The 26,235-nt window shown below is 41.8% G+C and overlaps 2 protein-coding genes and 3 non-coding genes across 5 annotated transcripts; all 5 read left to right on the top strand.

Annotated features, from left to right (window-relative positions):
- The first annotated feature begins 17,676 nt into the window (after positions 1–17,676).
- On the top strand, positions 17,677–20,479 carry LOC125538297. The gene is made up of 2 exons (XM_048701563.1): positions 17,677–17,877; positions 20,074–20,479. The coding sequence occupies exons 1-2, from the start codon at positions 17,802–17,804 to the stop codon at positions 20,283–20,285; spliced, it is 288 nt and encodes a 95-aa protein (XP_048557520.1). The 5' UTR covers positions 17,677–17,801; the 3' UTR covers positions 20,286–20,479.
- On the top strand, positions 18,372–18,478 carry LOC125541964. The gene has a single exon (XR_007297754.1). It is a non-coding gene; the product is annotated as a small nucleolar RNA snoR103 (small nucleolar RNA).
- On the top strand, positions 19,318–19,422 carry LOC125541965. The gene has a single exon (XR_007297755.1). It is a non-coding gene; the product is annotated as a small nucleolar RNA snoR103 (small nucleolar RNA).
- Positions 19,495–19,599, top strand: LOC125541962. The gene has a single exon (XR_007297752.1). It is a non-coding gene; the product is annotated as a small nucleolar RNA snoR103 (small nucleolar RNA).
- Positions 20,480–21,087: 608 nt separating the features above from the next.
- LOC125538296 (protein disulfide isomerase-like 5-2) lies at positions 21,088–24,198 on the top strand. Its single transcript, XM_048701562.1, has 5 exons — positions 21,088–21,396; positions 22,091–22,194; positions 22,281–22,651; positions 22,979–23,286; positions 23,601–24,198. Exons 1-5 carry the CDS (start codon positions 21,184–21,186, stop codon positions 23,844–23,846), a joined length of 1,242 nt encoding a protein of 413 aa, XP_048557519.1. The 5' UTR covers positions 21,088–21,183; the 3' UTR covers positions 23,847–24,198.
- The last annotated feature ends 2,037 nt before the right edge of the window (positions 24,199–26,235 follow it).

The following is a 26,235-nucleotide window of genomic DNA, read 5'->3' as shown; positions in this document are numbered from 1 at the left end:
ACGATCCGACCGATCCAAGCACCGTTACTCCGGCACCTCCGAGTTCTTGGCACACGTTCAGCTCGATGACGATCCCTGGGCTCCGATCCAGCAAAGCGTCGGGGAGGAGTTCCGTCAGCACGACGGCGTGGTGAACGATCTTGATGTTCTACCGTCGCAGGGCTTCGCCTAAGCACCGCTACAATATGACCGAGGTGGAATATGGTGGAGGGGGGCACCGCACACGGCTAAGGAACGATCACGAAGATCAACTTGTGTTCTGGTGCCCCCTTGCCTCAGTATATAAAGGATGGAGGAGGAGGAGGCCGGCCAAGGCCTTGGTGCGGCCAGGATGTGGAGTCCTACTAGGACTCCAAGTCCTAGTAGGAGTCCACCAAGAGGGGAGGAAGGGAGAAGGAAGTGGAGGAGAAGGAAAGGTGGCCGGCCCCCTTTTCCCTAGTCCAATTCGGACTAGAGGGGAGGGGGGGCGCAGCAGCCCCTTGGCCCTTTCTCCTCTTCCCACTAAAGCCCATCAAGGCCCATTGCTTCTCTCCCGTAACTACCCGGTACTCCGAAAAATACCCGAATCACTCGGAACCTTTCCGATGTCCGAATATAGTCGTCCAATATATCGATCTTTACGTCTCGACCATTTCGAGACTCTCGTCATGTCCCCGATCTCATCCGGGACTCCGAACTCCTTCGGTACATCAAAACTCATAAACTCATAATATAACTGTCATCGAAACCTTAAGCGTGCGGACCCTACGGGTTCGAGAACAATGTAGACATGACCGAGACACGTCTCCGGTCAATAACCAATAGCGGAACCTGGATGCTCATATTGGCTCCTACATATTCTACGAAGATCTTTATCGGTCAGACCGCATAACAACATACGTTGTTCCCTTTGTCATCGGTATGTTACTTGCCCGAGATTCGATCGTCGGTATCTCAATACCTAGTTCAATCTCGTTACCGGCAAGTCTCTTTACTCATTCCGTAATACATCATCCGCAACTAACTCATTAGTTGCAATGCTTGCAAGGCTTAAGTGATGTGCATTACCGAGAGGGCCCAGAGATACCTCTCCGACAATCGGAGTGACAAATCCTAATCTCGAAATACGCCAACCCAACAAGTACCTTTGGAGACACTGTAGAGCACCTTTATAATCACCCAGTTACGTTGTGACGTTTCGTAGCACACAAAGTGTTCCTCTGGTAAATGGGAGTTGCATAATCTCATAGTCATAGGAACATGTATAAGTCATGAATAAAGCAAATAGCAACATACTAAACGATCAAGTGCTAAGCTAATGGAATGGGTCAAGTCAATCAGATCATTCATCTAATGATGTGATCCCATTAATCAAATAACAACTCTTTGTCTATGGTTAGGAAACATAACCATCTTTGATCAATGAGCTAGTCAAGTAGAGGCATACTAGTGACACTCTGTTTGTCTATGTATTCACACATGTATTATGTTTCCGGTTTAATACAATTCTAGCATGAATAATAAACATTTATCATGATATAAGGAAATAAATAATAACTTTATTATTGCCTCTAGGGCATATTTCCTTCGGTCTCCCACTTGCACTAGAGTCAATAATCTAGATCACATCGCCATGTGATTTAACATCAATAGTTCACATCTTTATGTGATTGGTTCACATCTCCATGTGACTAACACCCAAAGGGTTTACTAGATTCAATAATCTAGTTCACATTGCTATGTGATTAAGACCCAAAAAGTGATCATGTTTTGCTTGTGAGAGAAGTTTAGTCAACGGGTCTGCCACATTCAGATCCGCATGTATTTTGCAAATTTCTATGTCAACAATGCTCTGCATGGAGCTACTTCTAGCTAATTGCTCCCACTTTCAATATGTATCCAGATTGAGACTTAGAGTCATCTGGATTAGTGTCAAAGCTTGCATCGACGTAACTTTTTACGACAAACCTTTTTGTCACCTCCATAATTGAGAAATATTTCCTTATTCCACTAAGGATAATTTTGACCACTGTCCAGTGATCTACTCTTAGATCACTATTGTACTCCCTTGCTTAACACAGTGTAGGGTATACAATAGATCTGGTACACAACATGGCATACTTTATAGAACCTATGGCTGAGGCATAGGGAATGACTTTCATTCTATTTCTATCTTCTACCGTGGTCGGGCTTTGAGTCTTACTCAATTTCACACCTTGCAACACAGGCAAGAACTCTTTCTTTGACTGTTCCATTTTGAACTACTTCAAAATCTTGTCAAGGTATGTACTCATTGAAAAAAACTTATCAAGCGTCTTGATCTATCTCTATAGATCTTGATGCTCAATATGTAAGCAGCTTTACCAAGGTCTTTCTTTGAAAAACTCCTTTCAAACACTCCTTTATGCTTTGCAGAATAATTCTACATTATTTCCGATCAACAATATGTCATACACATATACTTATCAGAAATGATGTAGTGCTCCCACTCACTTTCTTGTAAATACAGGCTTCACCGCAAGTCTGTATAAAACTATATGCTTTGATCAACTTATCAAAGCGTATATTCCAACTCCGAGATTCTTGCACCAGTCCATAGATGGATCGCTGGAGCTTGCATATTTAGTTAACACCTTTAGGATCGACAAAACCTTCTAGTTGCATCGTATACAACTCTTCTTTAGTAAATCCATTAAGGAATGCAGTTTTGTTTATCCATTTTCCAGATTTCATAAAATGCGGCAATTGCTAACATGATTCGGACAGACTTAAGCATAGATACGAGTGAGAAAATCTCATCGTAGTCAACACCTTGAACTTGTCGAAAACCTTTCGCGACAATTCTAGCTTTGTAGATAGTAACACTACTATTAGCGTCCGTCTTCCTCTTGAAGATCCATTTATTTTCTATGGCTTGCCGATCATCGGGCAAATCCATCAAAGTCCATACTTTGTTCTCATACATGGATCATATCTCAGATTTCATGGCCTCAAACCATTTCGCGGAATCTGGGCTCATCATCGCTTCCTCATAGTTCGCAAGTTCGTCATGGTCTAGTTACATGACTTCCAGAATAGGATTACCGTACCACTCTGGTGTGGATCTCACTCTGGTTTACCTACGAGATTTGGTAGTAACTTGATCTGAAGTTACATGATCATCATCATTAGCTTCCTCACTAATTGGTGTAGTAGTCACAGGAACAGATTTCTGTGATGAACTACTTTCCAATAAGGGAGCAGGTACAGTTACCTCATCAAGTTCTACTTTCCTCCCACTCACTTCTTTCGAGAGAAACTCCTTCTCTGGAAAGGATCCATTCTAAGCAACGAATATCTTGCCTTCGGATCTATGATAGAAGGTGTACCCAACAGTTTCTTTTGGGTATCCTATGAAGACGCAATTCTCCGATTTGGGTTCGAGCTTATCAGGTTAAAGCTTTTTTACATAAGCATCACAGCCCCAAACTTTAAGAAATGACAGCTTTGGTTTCTTGCCAAACCATAGTTCATACGGTGTTGTCTCAACGGATTTAGATGGTGCCCTATTTAACGTGAATGCAGCTGTCTCTAATGCATAACCCCCAAAATGATAGCGGTAAATCGGTAAGAGACATCATAGATCGCACCATATCTAATAAAGTACGGTTACGACGTTCGGACACACCATTACGCTGTGGTGTTCCAGGTGGCATGAGTTGTGAAACTATTCCACATTTTTTTTAAATGAAGGCCAAAACTCGTAACTCAAATATCTGCCTCCGCGATAAGATCGCAGAAACTTTATTTTCTTGTTACGACGATTCTCCACTTCACTCTGAAATTCTTTGAACTTTTCAAAATGATTCAGACTTGTGTTTCATTAAGTAGATATACATATATCTGCCCAAATCAAATGTGAAGGTTAGAAAATAACGATACCCACCACGAGCCTCAACACTCATCAGACCGTATACATCGGTATGTATTATTTTCAATAAGTCAGTGGCTCGCTCCATTGTTCTGGAGAACGGAGTCTTAGTCATCTTGCCCGTGAGGCATGGTTCGCAAGCATCAAATGATTCATAATCAAGTGATTCCAAAAGTCCATCCGCATGGAGTTTCTTCATGCACTTTACACCAATATGACCAAAACGACAGTGCCACAAATATGTCACACTATCATTATCAACTTTGCATCTTTTGGCATCAATATTATGAATATGTGTATCACTATGATCGAGATTCAATAAACCATTTATATTGAGTGTATGACCATAGAAGGTTTTATTCATGTAAACAGAACAACAATTATTCTGTGACTTAAATGAATAACCGTATTGCAATAAACATGATCCAATCATATTCATGCTCAACGCAAACACCAAATAACATTTATTTAGGTCCAACACTAATCCCGAAGGTAGAGGGAGTGTGTGATGGTGATCTTATCAACCTTGCAATCACTTCCAACACACATCGTCACCTCGCCCTTAACTAGTCTCTGTTCATTTTGTAACTCCTGTTTCGAGTTACTAATCTTAGCAACTGAACTGGTATCAAATACCCTAGGGTTACTATGAGCACTAGTAAAGTACACATCCATAACATGTATATCAAATATACCTTTCACTTTGCCATCCTTCTTATCAACCAAATATTTGGGGTAGTTTCGCTTCCAGTGACCGTTCCCTTTGCAGTAGAAGCACTCAGTTTCAGGCTTAGGTCTAGCTTTGGGCTTCTTCACAGGAGTGGCAACTTGCTTGTTATTCTTATTGAAGTTCCCTTTATTTCCCTTGCCCTTTTACTTGAAACTAGTGGTCTTGTCAACCGTCAACACTTGATGCTTTTCTTGATTTCTACCTTCGCCGATTTCAGCATCGCGAAGAGCTCGGGAATCGTTTTCGTCATCCCTTGCATATTATAGTTCATCACTAAGTTCCAGTAAATTGGTGATAGTGACTAGAGAACTCTGTCAATCACTATCTTATCTGGAAGATTAACTCCCACTTGATTCAAGAGATTGTAGTACTCAGACATTCTGAGCACATGCTCACTGGTTGAGCTATTCTCCTCCATCTTGTAGGCGAAATACTTGTCAGAGGTCTCATACCTCTCGACTCGGGCATGAGTCTGAAATACCAATTTCAGCTCTTGGAACATCTTATATGCTCTGTGGCGTTCAAAACATTTTTGAAGTCCCAGTTTTAAGCCGTAAAGCATGGCGCACTAAACTATCAAGTAGTCATCATACCGAGCTTGCCAAACGTTCATAACGTCTGCATCTGCACCTGCAATAGGTCCGTCACCTAGCGGTGCATCAAGGACATAATTCTTCTGTGGAGCAATGATGATAATCCTCAGATCACGGACCCAGTCTGCATCATTGCTACTATCATCTTTCAACTTATTTTTCTCTAGGAACATATCAAAAATAAACGGGGAGCTACATCGCAAGCTATTGATATACAACATAGATATGCAAATACTATCAGGACTAAGTTCATGATAAATTAAAGTTCAATTAATCATATACTTAAGAACTCCCACTTAGATTGACATCCCTCTAGTCATATAAATGATCACGTGATCCATACCAACTAAACCATGTCCGATCATCACATGAGATGGAGTAATTTTCAATGGTGAACATCACTATGTTGATCATATCTACTATATGATTCACGTTCGACCTTTCGGTCTTAGTGTTCCGAGGCCATATCTGCATATGCTAGGCTCGTCAAGTTTAACCCGAGTATTCTGCATGTGCAAAACTGGCTTGCACCCGTTGTATGTGAACGTAGAGACCTTATCACACCCGATCAATCATACAAGATAAGATGCATAAAAGATAAACATCACATGCAATCAAAATATGTGACATGATATGGCCATCATCATCTTGTGCCTTTGATCTCTAACTCCAAAGTATCGTCATGATTTCCATCGTCACTGGCATGACACCATGATCTCCATCATCTTGATCTATATCAATGTGTCGTCACATGGTCGTCTCACCAACTACTGCTCTTGCAACTATTGCTATCGCATAGCAATAAAGTAAAGCAATTATTTGGCGCTTGCATCTTATGCAATAAAGAGACAACCATAAGGCTTCTGCCAGTTGCCGATAACTTCAACAAAACATGATCATCTTATACAACAACTTATATCTCATCATGTCTTGACCATATCACATCACAACATGCCCTGCAAAAACAAGTTAGACGTCCTCTACTTCATTGTTGCAAGTTTTACGTGGCTGCTATGGGCTGAGCAAGAACCGTTCTTACCTACGCATCAAAAAACCACAACGATAGTTTGTCAAGTTGGTGCTGTTTTAACCTTCGCAAGGACCGGGCGTAGCCACACTCGGTTCAACTAAAGTTGGAGAAACTGTCACCCGCTAGCCAACTTTGTGCAAAGCACGTCGGGAGAACCGGTCTCGCGTAAGCGTACGCGTAATGTCGATCCGGGCCGCTTCATCCAACAATACCGCCGAACCAAAGTATGACATGCTGGTAAGCAGTATGACTTATATCGCCCACAACTCACTTGTGTTCTACTCGTGCATATAACATCAACACATAAAACCTAGGCTCGGATGCCACTGTTGGGGAACGTAGTAATTTCAAAAAAATTCCCACGCACACGCAAGATCATGGTGATGCATAGCAACGGGAGGGGAGAGTGTGATCTACGTACCCTTGTAGACCAACAGCGGAAGCGTTGTGACAACGCGGTTGATGTAGTCGTACGTCTTCACGATCCGACCGATCCAAGCACCGTTACTCCGGCACCTCCGAGTTCTTGGCACACGTTCAGCTCGATGACGATCCCCGGGCTCCGATCCAGCAAAGCGTCGGGGAGGAGTTTCGTCAGCACGATGGCGTGGTGACGATCTTGATGTTCTACCGTCGCAGGGCTTCGCCTAAGCACCGCTACAATATGACCGAGGTGGAATATGGTGGAGGGGGCACCGCACACGGCTAAGGAACGATCACGAAGATCAACTTGTGTTCATGGGGTGCCCCTTGCCTCAGTATATAAAGGATGGAGGAGGAGGAGGCCGGCCAAGGCACTTGGTGCGGCCAGGATGTGGAGTCCTACTAGGACTCCAAGTCCTAGTAGGAGTCCATCAAGAGGGGAGGAAGGGAGAAGGAAGTGGAGGAGAAGGAAAGGTGGTCGGCCCCCTTTTCCCTAGTCCAATTCGGACTAGAGGGGAGGGGGGGCGCAGTAGCCCCTTGGCCCTTTCTCCTCTTCCCACTAAAGCCCATCAAGGCCCATTGCTTCTCCCGTAACTACCCGGTACTCCGAAAAATACCCGAATCACTCGGAACCTTTCCGATGTCCGAATATAGTCGTCCAATATATCGATCTTTACGTATCGACCATTTCAAGACTCCTCGTCATGTCCCCAATCTTATCCGGGACTCTGAACTCCTTCGGTACATCAAAACTCATAAACTCATAATATAACTGTCATCGAAACCTTAAGCGTGCGGACCCTACGGTTCGAGAACAATGTAGACATGACCGAGACACGTCTCCGGTCAATAACCAATAGCGGAACCTGGATGCTCATATTGGCTCCTACATATTCTACGAAGATCTTTATCGGTCAGACCGCATAACAACATACGTTGTTCCCTTTGTCATCGGTATGTTACTTGCCCGAGATTCGATCATCGGTATCTCAATACCTAGTTCAATCTCGTTACCGGCAAGTCTCTTTACTCGTTCCGTAATACATCATCTCACAACTAACTCATTAGTTGCAATGCTTGCAAGGCTTATGTGATGTGTATTACCGAGATGGCCCAGAGATACCTCTCCGACAATCGGAGTGACAAATCCTAATCTCGAAATACGCCAACCCAACATGTACCTTTGGAGACACCTGTAGAGCATCTTTATAATCACCCATTTACATTGTGACGTTTGGTAGCACACAAAGTGTTCCTCCGGCAAACGGGAGTTGCATAATCTCATAGTCATAGGAACATGTATAAGTCATGAAGAAAGCAATAGCAACATACTAAACGATCGGGTGCTAAGCTAATGGAATGGGTCATGTCAATCAGATCATTCAACTAATGATGTGATCCCGTTAATCAAATAACAACTCTTTGTCCATGGTTAGGAAACATAACCATCTTTGATTAACGAGCTAGTCAAGTAGAGGCATACTAGTGACACTCTGTTTATCTATGTATTCACACATGTATTATGTTTCCGGTTAATACAATTCTAGCATGAATAATAAACATTTATCATGATATAAGGAAATAAATAATAACTTTATTATTGCCTCTAGGGCATATTTCCTTCACTTTTGTCCCGTTAAATTTAGCCCTTTTGATTACCTTTTCCTGCCACAAAGAGAACTTGCTGCTGAACATAGGGAGTATGAGACGAGTTTTCGCAATTTTCCTTATCATTATTATGGCAATACCTAGATCTATTCTTGTTTTTATTCCTAGCTAGGGCGTTAAACAATAGCGATTGTTGGGAGGCAACCCCATTTTATTTTTTGTTCTTTGCTTTTTGTTCCTGTTTAGTAATAAATAATTCATCTAGCCTCTGTTATGATTGTGTTTTTTATATTTTAATTAGTGTTTGTGCCAAGTAAAGCCTTTAGGATCTTCTTGGGTGATTATTGTTTGATCTTGCTGATAAAAATAGAAAGTATGCGCTCACGAAAATAATTTTCATTTTTTACTAGAGAGCGATAAAATACCAATTCAAACTGCAGTAGATCAATATACAAATTTTCCCGGCCATCCTATTTTTCAGAAATTTTGGAGTTACAGAAGTATTCGAAACCTACAGATTGCTACAGACTGTTCTGTTTTTGACAGATTCTGTTTTTTGCGTGTTGTTTGCTTATTTTGATGCATCTATGGCTAGTATCGGGGGGTATGAACCATAGAGAAGTTGGAATACAGTAGGTTTAACACCAATATAAATAAATAATGAGTTCATTACAGTACTTTAAAGTGGTGATCTATTTTCTTATACTAACGGAGCTCATGAGATTTTCTGTTGAGTTTTGTTTGTGAAGTTTTCGAGTTTTTGGGTAAAGATTTGATGGATTTTGGAATAAGGAGTGGCAAGAGCCTAAGCTTGGGGATTCCCAAGGCAGCCCAAGGTAAAATTTAAGGACAACCAAAAGCCTAAGCTTGGGGGATGCCTCGGAAGGCATCCCCTCTTTCGTCTTCGTCTATCGGTAACTTTACTTGAGGCTATATTTTTATTCACCACATGATATGTGTTTTGCTTGGAGCGTCTTGTATGATTTGAGTCTTTGCTTTTTAGTTTACCACAATCATCCTTGCTGTACACCTTTTGGGAGAGACACGCATGAATCGGAATTTATTAGAATACTCTATGTGCTTCACTTATATATCTTTTGAGCTAGATAATTTTGCTCTAGTGCTTCACTTATATCTTTTTAGAGCACGGTGGTAGTTTTTTTTATAGAAATTATTGATCTCTCATGCTTCACTTATATTATTTTGAGAGTCCTTTAGAACAGCATGGTATTTTACTTTGGCTATAAAATTAGTCCTAATATGATAGGCATCCAAGATGGGTATAATAAAAACTTTCATATAAAGTGCATTGAATACTATGAGAAGTTTGATTCCTATGATTGTTTTGAGATATGAATATGGTGATATTAGAGTCATGTTAGTTGAGTAGTTGTGAATTTAAGAGATATTTGTGTTAAAGATTGTGATTCCCGTAGCATGCACGTATGGTGAACCGTTATGTGATGAAGTCGGAGCATGATTTATTTTTTGATTGTCTTCCTTATGAGTGGCGGTCGGGGACGAGCGATGGTCTTTTCCTACCAATATATCCCCCTAGGAGCATGCATGTAGTACTTTTTTTCCATAACTAATAGATTTTTGCAATAAGTATGTGAGTTCTTTATAACTAATGTTGAGTCCATGGATTATACGCACTCTCACCCTTCCACCGTTGCTAGCCTCTCTAGTACCGCGCAACTTTCGTCGGTACCATAAACCCACCATTTACCTTCCTCAAAATAGCCACCATACCTACCTATTATGGAATTTCCATAGCCATTCCGAGATATATTGCCATGCAACTTTCCACCATTCCGTTTATTATGACACGCTTCACCATTGTCATATTGCTTTGCATGATCATGTAGTTGACATCGTATTTGTGGCAAAGCCACCGTTCATAATTTTTCATACATGTCACTCTTGATTCATTGCACATCCCGGTACACCACCGGAGGCATTCACATAGAGTCATATTTTGTTCTAAGTATTGAGTTGTAAGTAAATAAAAGTGTGATGATCATCATTATTAGAGCATTGCCCATGTGACGAAAGGATGATGGAGACTATGATTCCCCCACAAGTCGGGATGAGACTCTGGACGAAAATAATAATAAAAAAGAGGCCATAAAAAGAGAGAGAGAAAAGGCCCAAATAAAAAAATGAGAGAAAAACAGAGAAGGGGCAATGCTACTATCCTTTTTCCACACTTGTGCTTCAAACTATCACCATGATCTTCATGATAAAGAGTCTCCTATTTTGTCACTTTCATATACTAGTGGGAATTTTTCATTATAGAACTTGGCTTGTATATTCCAATGACGGGCTTCCTCAAAATGCCCTAGGTCTTCGTGAGAAAGCAAGTTGGATGCACATCCACTTAGTTTCTTTTTGAGCTTTCATACACTTATAGCTCTAGTGCATCCGTTGCATGGCAATCCCTACTCACTCACATTGATATCTATTGATGGGCATCTCCATAGCCTGTTGATACGCCTAGTTGATGTGAGATTATCTTCTCCTTTTTGTCTTCTCCACAACCACCATTCTATTCCACTTATAGTGCTATGTCCATGGCTCACGCTCATGTATTGCGTGAAGATTGAAAAAGTTTGAAAACACCAAAAGTATGAAACAATTGCTTGGCTTGTCATCGGAGTTGTGCATGATTTAAATATTTTGTATGATGAAGGTAGAGCATAGCCAGACTATATGATTTTGTAGGGATAGCTTTCTTTGGCCATGTTATTTTGAGAAGACATGATTACTTTATTAGTATGCTTGAAGTATTATTATTTTTATGTCAATATTGAACTTTTATTTTGAATCTTTCGGATCTGAACATTCATGCCACAATAAATAAAATTACATTGATAATTATGTTAGGTAGCATTCCACATCAAAAATTCTGTTTTTATCATTTACCTACTCGAGGACGAGCATGAATTAAGCTTGGGGATGCTTGATACGTCTCCAACATATCTATAATTTTTGATTGTTCCATGCTATTATATTATCTGTTTTGGATGTTTAATGGGCTTTAATATGCTCTTTTATATTATTTTTGGGACTAACCTATTAACCGGAGGCCCAGTGCCAGTTTCTGTTTTTTTTGCCTATTTTAGAGTTTCACAGAAAAGGAATACCAAACGGAGTCCAAACGGAATGAAACCTTCGCGATGATCTTTCTTGGACCGAAAGCAATCCAGGAGACTTGGAGTCGAAGTCTGGAACTCCACGAGGCGGCCACGAGGCAGGAGGGCACACCCAGGGGGGTAGGCGCGTCCCCACCCTCGTGGGCCCCGCGTAGCTCCACCGACGTACTTCTTCCACCTATATATACTCTTATACCCTATATCGATCGCAGAGATCCACGAAACCACTTTTCCACCGCCGCAACCTTCTGTACCCGTGAGATCCCATCTCAGGGCCTTTTCCGGCGATCTGCCGGAGGGGGAATCAATCACAGAGGGCTTCTACATCAACACCATGACCTCTCTGATGAAGCATGAGTAGTTTACCACAGACCTTCGGGTCCATAGTTATTAGCTAGATGGCTTATTCTCTCTCTTTGATTCTCAATACAAAGTTCTCCTCGATGTTCTTGGAGATCTATTCGATGTAATACTCTTCTTCGGTGTGTTTGCCGAGATCCGATGAATTGTGGGTTTATGAACAAGATTATCTATGAATATTATTTGGTTCTTCTATGAATTCTTATATGCATGATTTGATATCTTTGCAAGTCTCTTTGAATTATCAGTTTAGTTTGGCCTACTAGATTGATCTTTCTTGCAATGGGAGAAGTGCTTAGCTTTGGGTTCAATCTTGCGGTGTCCTTTCCCAGTGACAGTAGGGGCAGCAAGGTACGTATTGTATTGTTGCCATCAAGGATAAAAAGATGGGGTTTATATCATTTTGTTTGAGTTTATCCCTCTACATCATGTCATCTTGCTTAAAGCGTTACTCTGTTCTTATGAACTTAATACTCTAGATGCATGCTGGATAGCGGTCGATGTGTAGAGTAATAGTAGTAGATGCATAATCGTTTCGATCTACTTGACACGGACGTGATGCCTATATTCATAATCATTGCCTAGATATTCTCATAATTATGCGCTTTTCTATCAATTGCTCGACAGTAATTTGTTCACCCCCCGTAATACATGATATCTTGAGAGAAGCCACTAGTGAAACCTATGCCCCCCTGAGTCTCTTTATTATTATATTGCATCTCTTTTATTTACATCGCATCTCATTTACTATTTTGCAATCTTTACTTTCCAATCTCTACAACAAAAATACCAAAAATATTCACTTTACTATCTTTATCAGATCTCACTTTTGCGAGTGACCGTGAAGGGATTGACAACCCCTTTATCGCGTTGGTTGCAAGGTTCTTGATTGTTTGTGCGGGTACTAGGTGACTTGAGCGTTGTCTCCTACTGGATTGATACCTTGGTTCTCAAAAACTGAGGGAAATACTTACGCTACTTTGCTGCATCACCCTTTCCTCTTCAAGGGAAAACCAATGCATGCTCAAGAGGTAGCATGTAACTCTTTTGCGGTGTGTTTGTTGGGATCCAATGAACTTTGAGTTTATGATCAAATCTATCTTTTAATATCCATGAAATTTATTTGAGTTTCTTTGATCTCTTATATGCATGATTGCTTATAGCCTTGTATTTCTTCTATGATATTTGAGTTTTGTTTGGCCAACTTGATCTATTTATCTTGCAATGGGAAGAGGTGCTTTGTAATGGGTTCGATCTTATGGTGCTTGATCCCAGTGGCAGAAAGGGAAACGACACGTATGTATCGTTGCTACTAAGGATAAAACGATGGGGTCTATCTCTACATAGATAGATCTTGTCTACATCATGTCATCGTTATTATTGCATTACTCTGTTTCTCCATGAACTTAATACACTAGATGCATGCTGGATAACGGTCGATGTGTGGAGTAATAGTAGTAGATGCAGGCAGGAGTCGATCTACTAATCTTGGACGTGATGCCTATATAATGATCATTGCTTGGATATCGTCATAATTATTTGAAGTTCTATCAGTTGCCCAACAGTAATTTTTTTACCCACTGTTTGCTATTTTTCTCGAGAAAAGCCATTAGTGAAACATACGGCCCCCAGGTCTTCTTTCTCATATATTTGCCTTTGCGATCTATTTTCCTTTGCTTTTATTTTCAGATCTACTAAACCAAAAACCCAAAAATACCTTGCTGCACTTTATTTTATTTGCGATCTATTTATCCAATCTATTACAACTTTTTTCCGTCACACACCAATTTCTAGCACCGTTGCCCGAAAGGGATTGACAACCCTTTTAACACGTCGGGTTGCGAGGATTTGTTATCTGTGTGCAGGGGCTGTTTACGTTGTGTTGCTTGGTTCTCCTACTGGTTCGATAACCTTGGTTTCATATATGAGTGAAATACCTATCGCTGTTGTGCTGTATCATCCCTTCCTCTTTGGGGAAATACCGACATAGCTTCAAGCGACATCATGGTCGGGCTTTGAGTCTGACTCAATTTCACACCTTGTAACACAGGCAAGAACCCTTTCTTTGACTGATCCATTTTGAACTTCTTCAAAACTTTTTCAAGGTATGTGCTTTGTGAAAGTCCTATTAAGCATCTTGATCTATCCTTACAGATCTTGATGCCCAATATGTAAGCAGCTTCACTGAGGTCTTTCATTGAAAAATTCTAATTCAAGTATCCTTTTATGCTATCCAGAAATTCTATATCATTTCCAATCAACAATATGTCATCCACATATAATATCAGAAATGCTACTGAGCTCCCACTCACTTTTTTGTAAAAACATGCTTCATCATAAGTCTGTATAAAACCATATGCTTTGATCACATCATCAAAGTGTATATTCCAACTCCGAGATGCTTGCACCAGTCCATAGATGGATCGCTGGAGCTTGCACACTTTGTTAGCACCTTTAGGATCGACAAAACCTTCTGGTTGCATCATATACAACTCTTCTTTAAGAAATCCATTAAGGAATGCAGTTTTGACGTCCATTTGCCAGATTTCATAATTATAAAATGTGGTAATTGCTAACATGATTCGGACGGACTTAATCATCGCTACGGGTGAGAAAGTCTCATCGTAGTCAACCCCCTGAACTTGTCGAAAACCTTTTGCGACAAGTCGAGCTTTGTAGATAGTGATTACCATCAGCGTCTGTCTTCTTCTCAAAGATCCATTTATTCTCAATGGCTTGCCGATCATCGGGCAAGTCCACCAAAGTCCATACTTTGTTCTCATACATGGATCCTATCTCATATTTCATGGCCTCAAGCCATTTATCGTAATCTAGGCTCATCATAGCTTCTTCATAGTTCGTAGGTTCGCCATGGTCTAATAACATGACTTCCAGGACAAGATAACCGTACTACTCTGGTGCGGAACATGTTCTGGTCGACCTACGAGGTCCAATAGTAACTTGATCTGAAGTTTCATGATCATCATCATTATCTTCCTCTCTAGTTGGTGTAGGAAAAATTGGAACGGTTTTCTCTAACGTTCTACTTTCCAATTCGAGAGAAGGTACATTTACCTCATCAAGTTTTACTTTCCTCCCACTCACTTCTTTCGAGAGAAACTCCTTCTCTAGAAAGGACCCATTCTTGGCAACAAAGATCTTGTCTTCAGATCTATGGTAGAAGGTGTACCCAATAGTTTTCTTAGGGTATCCTATGAAGACACACTTCTGCAATTTGGGTTCGACCTTATCAGGCTGAGGCCTTTTAACATAAGTGTCGCACCAATATGACCAATATGACCTAAACGGCAATGCCACAAGTATGTTGCACTATCATTATCAACTTTGCATCTTTTGTCATCAATATTATGAATATGTGTATCACTATGATCGAGATTCAACAAGAATAACCATTCATCAAGGGTGCATGACCATAAAATATATTAGTCATATAAATAGAACAACCATTATTCTCTGACTTAAATGAATAACCGTCTCGCAATAAACAAGATCTAGATATAATGTTCATGCTCAACGCTGGCACCAAATAACAATTATTGAGGTCCAAAACTAATCCTGAAGATAGATGTAGAGGTAGCATGCCGATGGTGATCATATCGACCTTGGAACAATTCCCGACGCGCATCGTCACCTCGTCCTTAGCCAATCTTCGTTTATTCCGCAGCTCCAATTTCAAGTTACAAATATGAGCAACTGAACCAGTATCAAATACCCAGGAGCTACTACGAGCATTAATAAGGTACACATCAATAACATGTATATCAAATATACCTTTGTTCACTTTGCCATCTTGCTTATCCGCCAAGTATTTGGGGCAGTTCTGCTTCCAGTGACCATTCCCTTTGCAGTAGAAGCACTCAATTTCAGGCTTGGGTCCAGCTTTGGGCTTCTTCATGGGAGTGGCAAACGTTGGGTCGGGTCGGGCTTGTAAAAGCTCGACCTTCCTTTCTCAAGCCTGAGCCTGACCCGAAATCAAGTCCGAAACCCGAAAAGCCCGACCCGGATGTTGTTTCCTAGTGTACACACGTGCAAGCCCGGCCCGATATACAGAAAAAGAGAAGCCCGAGTCCGGCCCTAACTACCTGCCAGGCTGCAAAACAAGGCCCGAGCCCGGCCCGGCTTGGCTGTCCATGCCTGGGTTTAGGTTAGACTACTTAATGCTATAGGGGTTCTTTGGATCATAGCCCTGAGGTTGCCGCACCAAAAAATTGGCGTTAACTGCTAGGGCAGGTGATTGCTTGGTTGGACACCAAAAATTTGAAGCCACGCCAAAATATTGGATGGCTGTTCAGTTTTTACGCCCACGAGCTGGCAAAACGCCGGCAACGGATTACCTCGCCAATATATTGGCACGCCAGCTATTGGCAGGGCAGGCGCGACCGGGATTCAGACAACCCCATAACAACAATGGTTGGGGAATTGCTTGATATAGAGAATGGGAACTGGGATATGCATGCAGATGCATGCTGAAAACTTGGTTGAGCCAGATATGTCCATGATCACTATAATCCTAGTTGGAAGAGCATAGGAGGCCCTGTGGGCGTGTCACTCGTAGATGCTAGGAAATTTCTTTGTCATGTTAGCTTACAAATTGATTTTGGAAGTCATACGAGATACTGAATCAACCTCGAGCTCAGGAGGAAAGGATAAGATATTTTGGAAGAAATTGTGGCTCTTGATACCCCTCGAAGTGTGGATTTTTTCGGTTGTGTGTGATTAAGGTTTTGTCCCTTCCATATCATCGAAGGCATATTGAGCAGATCAGGTTTTGTGAAGCTTGCAAACAAGATTAAACGACATGACATGTTTTTTTCGTGTACATGGGCTAAGCTGTTCTAGCAGGAGATCATATAAAACTACTAGTCCTACACCCTGAAACTTGGTTGGTGAACACTTTCGAGGGAATCGAGGAGACAGAACCTGGCACGTGCGCTTTTTTATGTGGTTGCTATTTGCCGGCCAATTTGGTCAGAAAGAAATGCAAGACCACATGGAGAGAGCTCCCAATCCATCAAGCAGCCCGTCAAATGGGCTTTGGATGTGGTGAGTGACCTAGCTGAAACAGACAAACAAACACCTGGTTAGAGCTGTTAAAGATCCCATGCGATGGAAACTCCCGTCATGTCTTTCTTAAAGATCAATGTTGGTGCCTCTTTTTATGAGGAAACTCACCATGGAGGCATGGGACAGAGGAGTTCGTGACCATTAGGGCAAACTTATCTCGTGCATAGGGCCTTTGATACGATGATGGGTTCTCGGCAATGGCCATGGAGGCATTTGCAGTCCCAGACGATGTCGAGCTTACGCCTGATCTGAGATATAGAACGGTGATAATTGAAATTGATGACCAATTAGTGGTAAGTTGGTGGAACACTTGAAGTGTCGATTGCTCGGAGATTGGTAGTACCTTGAAGGAAATTCAAGAGCTTTGCGGGAATTTCGAGGAATTTCGTCTTTGTCTTTACGATGAGGGAAGCTAATGAACTAGCACATCTTTACGATAAACAATGTAGTTGTAGGATACATTGTCTTTGGATCAATTATATCCCGGTTTTTTCTCACGGATTGTGTGAGAAAGGAGTGTAATCCCACTATTTGATCAATAAAGCTCTTGATTTCATCAAAAAACATCCCGCAAAAAAAAGATTTCATCAAAAAACAAAAAACCAAACGAGATTTTTTTGTGAGTATTTTTTTTGAGGGGGTCATCATTGTATTGAAACGAGATTTTTTTTTTGTGAGTAAACCAAGGAAAATGAGTGTCGAGCATCATTTTTGCCTATTCAGCCCATCTAGGCCCATGCATGGATAGGACCATTTCCAAGCCTGGAGGCCCAGCCAGCCAGAGTCACTGGCCATCCCACGCCCCTCGCAATCGCAAGGGCACAACCCTCGAAAGCCGAGTCGCAGCAGATCGGTTAAATCACCCCCAAAACGCACCCACCACCACAACTCCGGCGGCGGCGACCAGACGAACACGAGCACGAAGGCGATGGCGACTGCTCTCAACCGCGGCCTCCGCTCCGGGATCCGCCTCCTCGCCACCGGCGCCGAGGCCTCCAAGCCAGGCAAGTACCCCCCCTCCCACTATCCCTCCTCTATTATCCGATTGGGGTTTGAATGATGCGATCCGCGTCTCCGGCTGTGTACTTCTGCCCATCTCGATTGATGTGTATCTGCGCAGCGGTAGATCTGTTTGACCCGTGGAAATTACTCGGAATCTGTAACCGTAGTACCGGGCTGTTTTGGGATCGTTAATATAATTTGGGGAAATGGTTCGTCATAGGCTAAAATGGCCCCTCAGATGTGGATATGGCTGTGGTTTTCGATTGAACTGGTTATTATATAATCAGTTTTTTACATTGTCCTTCTTTGATGGATGGATCCAGCGACTAGCCTTGTCAGGAATGAATATGGGTGGGGAGTACTAGAAGGACTGACACACAATTTGTTGACTGACCATTTTATCATTCATGAACTGACGTACTACACCGATAACTTAGACTGTTAGCTGTGATGACAGTGTAACAAAATTTGATTGTAATGTCTATTTCTTGGCAAGCCGCATGAGTTGCGTATTGCTGTAAATATGGACAAAGAGTGATGTTGATGAAATTTAGGTGAGTATCGTGTGAGTTGTAGATGCTCATAAAGGATTATCGGACATGCGTTCTTAGAGACAAGAACCAGACAAAATATATTTCTGAACTAGCAGCTTGATCATTTTTAATTGGCAATTTTGCATTGCTAGTTTGTTCATCTCTATGCAAGAAAAACAGGAAACAGACTACCAGTATTTCAATACTTATCTTTCTGCGAGGAAAATACTACATAGCTTATGGCATTTAATCCTATTTCCTTGTCAGTTAGAGCCTCATAATTATGTGTATGCTACATGAGTTGCATTCATCTTTTGTTACTAAATAATAAAATGTGTATCTTATGGCAGTGAAACAACTTCTGTTCATAATTTGTAGTGTTTAATTCTTGGCAAGACACATGAGTTCTGTCTTGCTGTAGATAGGGACAAAGACTAAAATTTATGGAATGTACATGAGAATTACGTGAGTGGCAGGTGCTCCTGAAAGAACATTACACATGCATTCTTCTTTTTTTGTGCGGGTGACGAAAAAGAATACCACTCAATATGTTTCTTAACTACCAGCTTTAACCAAATCACTTTCAAGCTTACTGGCAACCTTGTACTGCTAGTTTGCTCATCTATATGCCGAAACAAAACATAGCCTGCAAAGCGTTTCATGCTAAAATATTACTCTTCTTATGACACTGTAACCCTTTTTGCTCATCTGTTTTCTAATACTTGGTAGGATGTTTGATTTGTGCTGACTGTTAACATGGACAAATAATAAAGGTCGATAGAATTTAGGTGATCATCATGCGAGCCACAGATGCTCATACATGATCATCACCCATACACCTGGGAGACTAGTACTGTTACATGATACTGTTCACCCTTTTTGCTCATCCATGTCCTAATTCTTGGTAGGCTGCTTGAGTTGCTTTCTGCTGTAAATATGGGCAAATAATAAGATTGATGGAATTTAGGTGAGCATCATGTGTCATAGAAGCTCATAAAGAACCATCACACATACACCTGGGAGACTAGTACTGTGACATGATACTGTTAACCCTTTTTGCTCATCCATGTCCTAATTCTTGGTAGGCTGCTTGAGGTGCTTTCTGCTGTAAATATGGACAAATAGTAAGGTTGATGGAATTTAGCTGAGCATCATGTGTCATAGATGCTCATAAAGAACCATCACACATACACTTAAGAGACTAATAGTCGGATTCTGGCATGTCATCAATATCCACCAGGGTTTTGGTGCTTGTGATTTCTATTTGTTCTTCTGTGCTTTACATAGCCTCTTATTTATTTGTATCTTCATGTGTGTTTTAATTATCGATTTGTTTTGGATTTTCGTTGCTACTAGTATTCCTTCTGTACTAACTGACATGCTGGACACGACTTTTGTCTTAACTCATCAATTATGCTCGAAAATAGTAAAAATGATACTAATGCAGAATTCTTGGCATAAGGCAGTGGACCTCATGGATCATTATAAACACTCTAGAGGTGACTACAGCAATGCAGCATGAAAATGTGAAGAACTGAAGTTTGCTGTGGTAGTTTAGGAGAACTGGGCATGTTAATTGTGGGGATTGAATGAGTTGCGAACTCCTTTTTACATCTCTAAATTCGCTCATGCTTGCTGATTACCTGTTCTTTGTGTGTACATCAGCTTCACGTGGATTCCATGCTACCGGCGTGAAGAGGATGTCAGGGCACGGCCATGATGAGCCATACTACCTCCACGCCAAGCACATGTACAACTTGCACAGGATGAAGCATCAGAAGCTGACTGCATGGACTTCAGTGCTGGGAGCCGTAAGCATTGGTGTCGGTGTCCCGGTCTTCGCGGTCATCTTCCAGCAAAAGAAAGCCTCCGGATGAGCTCACATACCCTCCCAGGGCCTACTTATTGGACCTATTTTGAATTTAGCATTTTGTGAAGCCAAAGCTGTCACTTCACTTGACTCTTGTTGTTTCGTGTTACTCCATTTGCTGTTAGCAGATGATCTGAATCTGTAAGCTCGTTTCTTTACGGCACTGCTTTTCTGTTAATAATACAAGTGGCTTGAACTTTCCAGGCTGTGGAGAAACCCTGCAGTGTGATCCAATTCTTGTTTGCGTTCCTCTTGGCACCTGTTGACGCCTCTTTTGCACTTTGCATCTCTTTATATGCTGTCAGATAATGATTGTGTAGTTTGGTATTATCTGGCGAAAATTGCTCAAATCATGTCTGATGGATTCTTGGCGGAAATCGCGAAGTGTAAAATTGCAAGATGGCGAAAGAGGCAGATTCAAACTTTCAACTCTGTTTAATGTTTCTGTGGTGGTATAAGCCTGTACTTCGGCTTGGTACTTGTTCGCTTATGTTCTACTGATGATGAATTTTAATTTTGTTTTTGAGCCTATTAAGTATTTTATAGTTCAATTGGTAAGTGAGGTAAAACATGAGAGCTTGGGTATTACAGTTATACTAAGCCTGCGGCAATTGATTTGGATTGGAGGGAGTAGATGTTACATTTGGCGTTGCAGCGGACTACGGGGCCTAACAAATTGCTCCTACCCATTTCGAGATCAGGAAAGAAAAAAAAAAACTTAGGCCGACATGGCTCATCAAATGCGAATTTGCGTCCCTCTTTTTCAGAAGAAGAAGGGGCATAAATGAACTTTTCCCCCAATAAACCCCTTCTTCCATCAAGACAGGCAGACAGTTCCGTGGGCACCAGAACCACACCCCTTCCCGTTCAGACGCGGCGGAAGATCGAATCGGCCGCGCACGGCGATGGCGACGACTCCACCGCCGCCGCCGCTTCCTCTCCTCCTCCTTCCCCTCCTCCTGCTCGCGGCCTTCTCCGCCGCCGAGGAGTTTCCGCGCGACGGGAAGGTGATAGACCTGGACGACAGCAACTTCGAGGCGGCCCTCAGCTCCATCGATTTCCTCTTCGTCGACTTCTACGCGCCATGGTGCGGCCACTGCAAGCGCCTCGCCCCCGAGGTACTGCTGCTACTCGACCTCACACCTAACTGACCCTGTTACTTACCACTGCTCCCGAGAGGTGTGATGCGAATTGAGTTGTTTCGACTGTCCAGTATGCGAAGTGAGATGCCGCTGTGGATCTCGGCAATTGCGCGAGTTTTTTGGAAGTAGGGTAATTGAGAGTTTCGGATCGCAAGTCATTACCGGGATCTCTTGGGACTCCAGCAGGTTAGGGCGAGACCGTACAAAGTGAAATTTTATTTTAGGATTCTTATGTAGCGACCTAAATGTCAAGTGGACAATGAAATGGCACGCACCATCACTTCAATTAAGGTAGATTACTATGTGGAAGAACGGAAATTGTTGTAGCACGCCCTACCAAAATTTGCCAACCATTGGCTAGAGATTCCTTGACCCTTTGTTGGACAAAGTTTGGCAAGATTTGTAAAGAGAATGTGTGGAGAGTTGGCAAGATTCCATTGGCATCCCAACCAATTAAGATTCAAAGAAACATAGTCTGCCAACATTTTGGTACGGTAAAGGTTGGCACCAACCAAACAGACCCAGACCCATAGGTGTATCAAGATGTTTCTTTCTTGACCTTAACTAGATCCTCAAATTTTACATTTGCTTATTTCAACTGTTATAAAAGCAGGGAACTTTGGAGTATCTGTCTTGTAGGACTTAAGACTGAGAAAATGAACTGTTGCAGTTAGATGAAGCTGCACCGGTGTTGGCGGGATTGAGTGAGCCCATCATGGTTGCCAAAGTAAATGCCGACAAGTACAGGAAGCTTGGATCAAAATATGGAGTGGAGTAAGTGTTCCGCCCATAACTAGTCTGGGTTTAGAGATTTGTACATGCTATCATTATGATGTTCTTTATTTTTCTTCTGAGTGCAGTGGGTTCCCTACTCTAATGCTCTTTATACATGGGGTCCCTATTGAATACACTGGTTCAAGGAAAGCTGACTTGCTTGTCCGCAATCTTAAGAAGTTTGTTGCGCCTGATGTTTCTACTCTTGAGTCGGATTCTGCAATCAAGAGCTTTGTTGAGAATGCCGGCACAAGCTTTCCAATGTTCATCGGTTTTGGGGTCAACGAGTCATTGATTGCTGAATATGGAGGAAAATACAAGAAAAGAGCATGGTTTGCCGTCGCAAAAGATTTTTCTGAGGACTGGATGGCGACATATGATTTTAATAAGATCCCAGCATTGGTTGCAGTTCATCCAAAGTATAATGAACAAAGTGTGTTCTATGGCCCATTTGAAGGTAATTGTTAGGAAGCATTATTTTATTCCCTCCTTATGTCTATTATTCACAGTTTCTAGTTTCTTGAATCTGAGTGGTAATTTGACTAACATGTACTCCCTCCGTTCCTAAATATTTGTCTTTTTAGAGATTTCAAATGGACTACCACATACGGATGTATATAGATATATTTTAGAGTGTAGACTCACTCATTTTGCTTCGTATATAGTCGCTTGTTGAAATTTCTAGAAAGACAAATATTTAGGAACGGAGGGAGTAGAAACTTTTTAATATCTTATCGTCCCACGTTTATGAGGCTAGTAAATGGCGGTCTTGTTGTGTACACAGGACGTTTCTTGGAGGATTTTGTAAGGCAATCGCTGCTGCCTTTGACTGTCCCCATCAACACCGAGACATTGAAATTGCTGGATGATGATGACAGAAAAGTTGTCCTCGCAATTTTGGAGGATGACTCGGATGTAAATTCTACCCAGCTGGTAAAAATTTTGAGGTCTGCTGCTCATGCGAACCGTGATTTGGTGTTTGGATATGTTGGAGTCAAACAATGGGAGGAGTTTGTGGAGACTTTTGATGTTTCCAAGAGCTCACAATTGCCAAAGCTGCTAGTGTGGGACAGAAATGAAGAGTATGAACTAGTAAGTCTAACACTTACCTCAGTAATCTATTCTTGTTCCAGCTACCAGCATCCTAATGAAACCACCTTTAGTGTATCACTGTTCATCGGCGTGCTTATATTGGTTATATCGTATTCGGTAGAAGCGATATGTTTAGTCCTTTCATATTTATATGGTATTTTAGAAGTTTGAAAATTAGATATAGAGGTATGGTTAAAAATATTGAAAAGAAATACGGAAGTGTGTTTTTTAACCTGCTATTTCTGCTTAGCTTGTCAGCATCCGTTTTATAGTTCGCCATGTCGTGTAACTGACTAAAAATGCTTCTTGCGAAGGTGGAGGGTTCAGAGAAGTTAGAAGAAGGCGACCAAGCATCCCAATTAAGCCAATTCCTTGAGGGATATAGAGCAGGGAGAACAATAAAGAAGAAAGTCAGTGGCCCTTCCTTCATGGGTTTCATGCACTCTCTTGTCAGCATGAACTCATTATACATTCTCATGTTTGTTGTTGCTCTTCTCGGTGTCATGATGTACTTTACTGGCCAAGATGATACTCAGCCAAGACGGGTTCATGACGAGTGATAGCTTCTTGCATGAAAAGAAGGTTACCAACCAGGAGTTCTAGCTCGGAGGTCGTATTGCCACCTTTGAACTGTTGTTAGCCCTGAAGAGGTCAGGTTTTAGCGGTTGCTTGTGATATTCGCCGTTTCTCTGTCAGCAATCATCAGGTCCTGCATTTTCTCTGCCCCCGTTTCTGTTTGTTGGTTAGAGCTTAGCAACTAGCCCCCATGTAAAGCTAGAAACACTTCCTAATTTTGCCACTTGTGTGGAGTTTTTATTTATTTTATTGCGAGGGTTATATGGTGTATCATACTCTGCCAAACTTTTGTACAACTGAACTGATACAAGTATTAATAATGTGTGAATTGTGATCCGCTCTGTTCTTCATTTTGTCACTAAAACGGGCCCTTCTGTCCAGATTTTTCTTTGTTTGTTTTGTCAACTCTTCAGCAATGAGAAGATGAGTATTACAGTATCAGGTTTAGTTCAACACTAGAGTTTCCGGCTGGATATGTATTGCAAGATCAGTCATCAATGAATAGATGTGTACTCCCTCCGTAAACAAATACATGAGCATACTCCTATTTGTTTACGGAGGAAGTATTAAACATCCATGTACTTGTTGTTGGAAATATGAGCAAATTACTATGAGATTTAATCTGAATAAACATAAGATAAATCATGATAGCAATAGTAGGGATTAAACTAATCATGCAAACTAGCATAGTAGATGAACAAATTACATCTAAGGCACATACTAGAAACATAAATTCTACCATGATCTCGAACAAGAAGGATATAATCACATACAGTGCAGCGGGAGCAGCACCGACGACATTGAGGTTGTCGCCCATGTCGTCGAGGATGAGGTTGCCGAGGTCGGGAAAGAAGTCATCGTTGGCGAAGTCGTCGCTGCCAGCAGTCGCGCGAGTACGCTCCCCAAAAACCTGATCGCCCCTCTCCCGTACAGGAGGGATGGAGAAGACTTACTTGGCGGCGCAATGATCTGAAACGGTGGTGCGAAACCATACGATACGGCGACGGCTAGGGTAGACGTCTGCCTGACTATATAGTGCGGGCCGGGTAGGTTGTGGGAGTGAAACCCACATATGAGTCGCGATCCAACGTCCGTTAATTATTAATTAATGACTCACTATTTTTTTCGAATAGCAAAAATATAGACAACGTGCATAGCCCAGTCCTCGGCTCGGCTCAATCCGGCAATCCGCGGCGCGACGCGTCGTGACGAGGCGAGGCGAGCGAGGAGCACGCGTGTAGGTCTCCTCTTCTCATGCTCATACAAGTGGTAGAAGAGCCCACCTTATAAAAAAGTGCAACTCTCACTCAACTTACGTGGTGGGACTAAACTTTAGTCTCACTCACTTCACTCACATGTGTGCATGAATGGGCCAAGAGAATTTCAGAATTTTAGTTGGGCTTTGAGCCAAAGGCCTACTAGCAAAATTCTAATAACCCCACACAAAGTCTCATTGGCACATCTCATCATTTAGTTCCAAAACATTGTTTATATACCGGTGCTCAGTGGAGACTGTAAAGTTGAACTTCCACTCAGAGATTTATGCTACACCAGATCACAACTTGAATAGTGGACTGTGCCTTGAACTACAAATTTTCTGCGAGACTAGTTCCACACAAATTCTTGACCGATACTGGGCTGCCGCAAGGCTTCCTCGCGGGTAGAGCGTATACGTCATACTCCAGGGCCTTTCATGAATTTATTAGAGAACACTCAATTCTCACAGACTGCGACGTTAATAGTCAAATTCAGATAGGTGTGTTCCTAAGGAGATGCTCTGCAGGACAACATCTCTACTTACCCGAATAAACCACTTGGAACACATTAAGATAAGTATCAACATGTCATACATATCAGGAGAGTATTGCATCTTCACGGAGTGGGATAATTAATATAGGAATACTCTCCTCCCAGCTAACCAACAGCTTGTCTCCCACTTCTACTTCACGGGATCTCCGATCACATAGAGTGGGTTATCATTATGGACAACTCATGTGGTGGGTCTCATACCCATCTCCATCGGTGCATTATCTATCACACTACGTGATAAACCCTTTGTGAAGGGATCAGCCAAGTTTTTCGACATTTGGATATAATCCAACATAATAACTCCGGAGTTCCTCAATTTTCTGACAGATTTTAGTCTCCTCTTCACATGCCTTGAGGACTTCATATTGTCCTTAGAACTGTTTATCTTGACGATCACAGTTTGATTGTCACAGTTCATCAGGATAGGGGGTATTGGTTTTTCAACCATAGGCAAGTCCATCAAGAGCTCACGTAGCCACTCTGCTTCAACAGTGGCAGTGTCTAATACTGTGAGTTCTGCTTCCATAGTTGACCTCGTTAAGATGGTCTGCTTGCAAGACTTCC

The sequence above is a fragment of the Triticum urartu genome, chromosome 2 (assembly GCF_003073215.2).
Source record: "Triticum urartu cultivar G1812 chromosome 2, Tu2.1, whole genome shotgun sequence".
NCBI classification, from domain to species: Eukaryota; Viridiplantae; Streptophyta; class Magnoliopsida; order Poales; family Poaceae; genus Triticum; species Triticum urartu.
Note: the sequence above shows the minus strand (reverse complement) of the source record. Positions and strands in the feature narration are given on the sequence as shown.

Bases quoted from the DNA above. Each gene is read 5' to 3' on its own strand.
- LOC125538297 (XM_048701563.1), top strand. From the start codon at position 17,802: ATGGCGACTGCTCTCAACCGCGGCCTCCGCTCCGGGATCCGCCTCCTC. The intron at 17,878-20,073 runs GCAAGTACCCCC...TGTGTACATCAG, and splicing joins CGCCGAGGCCTCCAAGCCAG to CTTCACGTGGATTCCATGCT.
- LOC125538296 (XM_048701562.1), top strand. From the start codon at position 21,184: ATGGCGACGACTCCACCGCCGCCGCCGCTTCCTCTCCTCCTCCTTCCC. The intron at 21,397-22,090 runs GTACTGCTGCTA...GAACTGTTGCAG, and splicing joins GCAAGCGCCTCGCCCCCGAG to TTAGATGAAGCTGCACCGGT. The intron at 22,195-22,280 runs GTAAGTGTTCCG...TTCTGAGTGCAG, and splicing joins GGATCAAAATATGGAGTGGA to TGGGTTCCCTACTCTAATGC.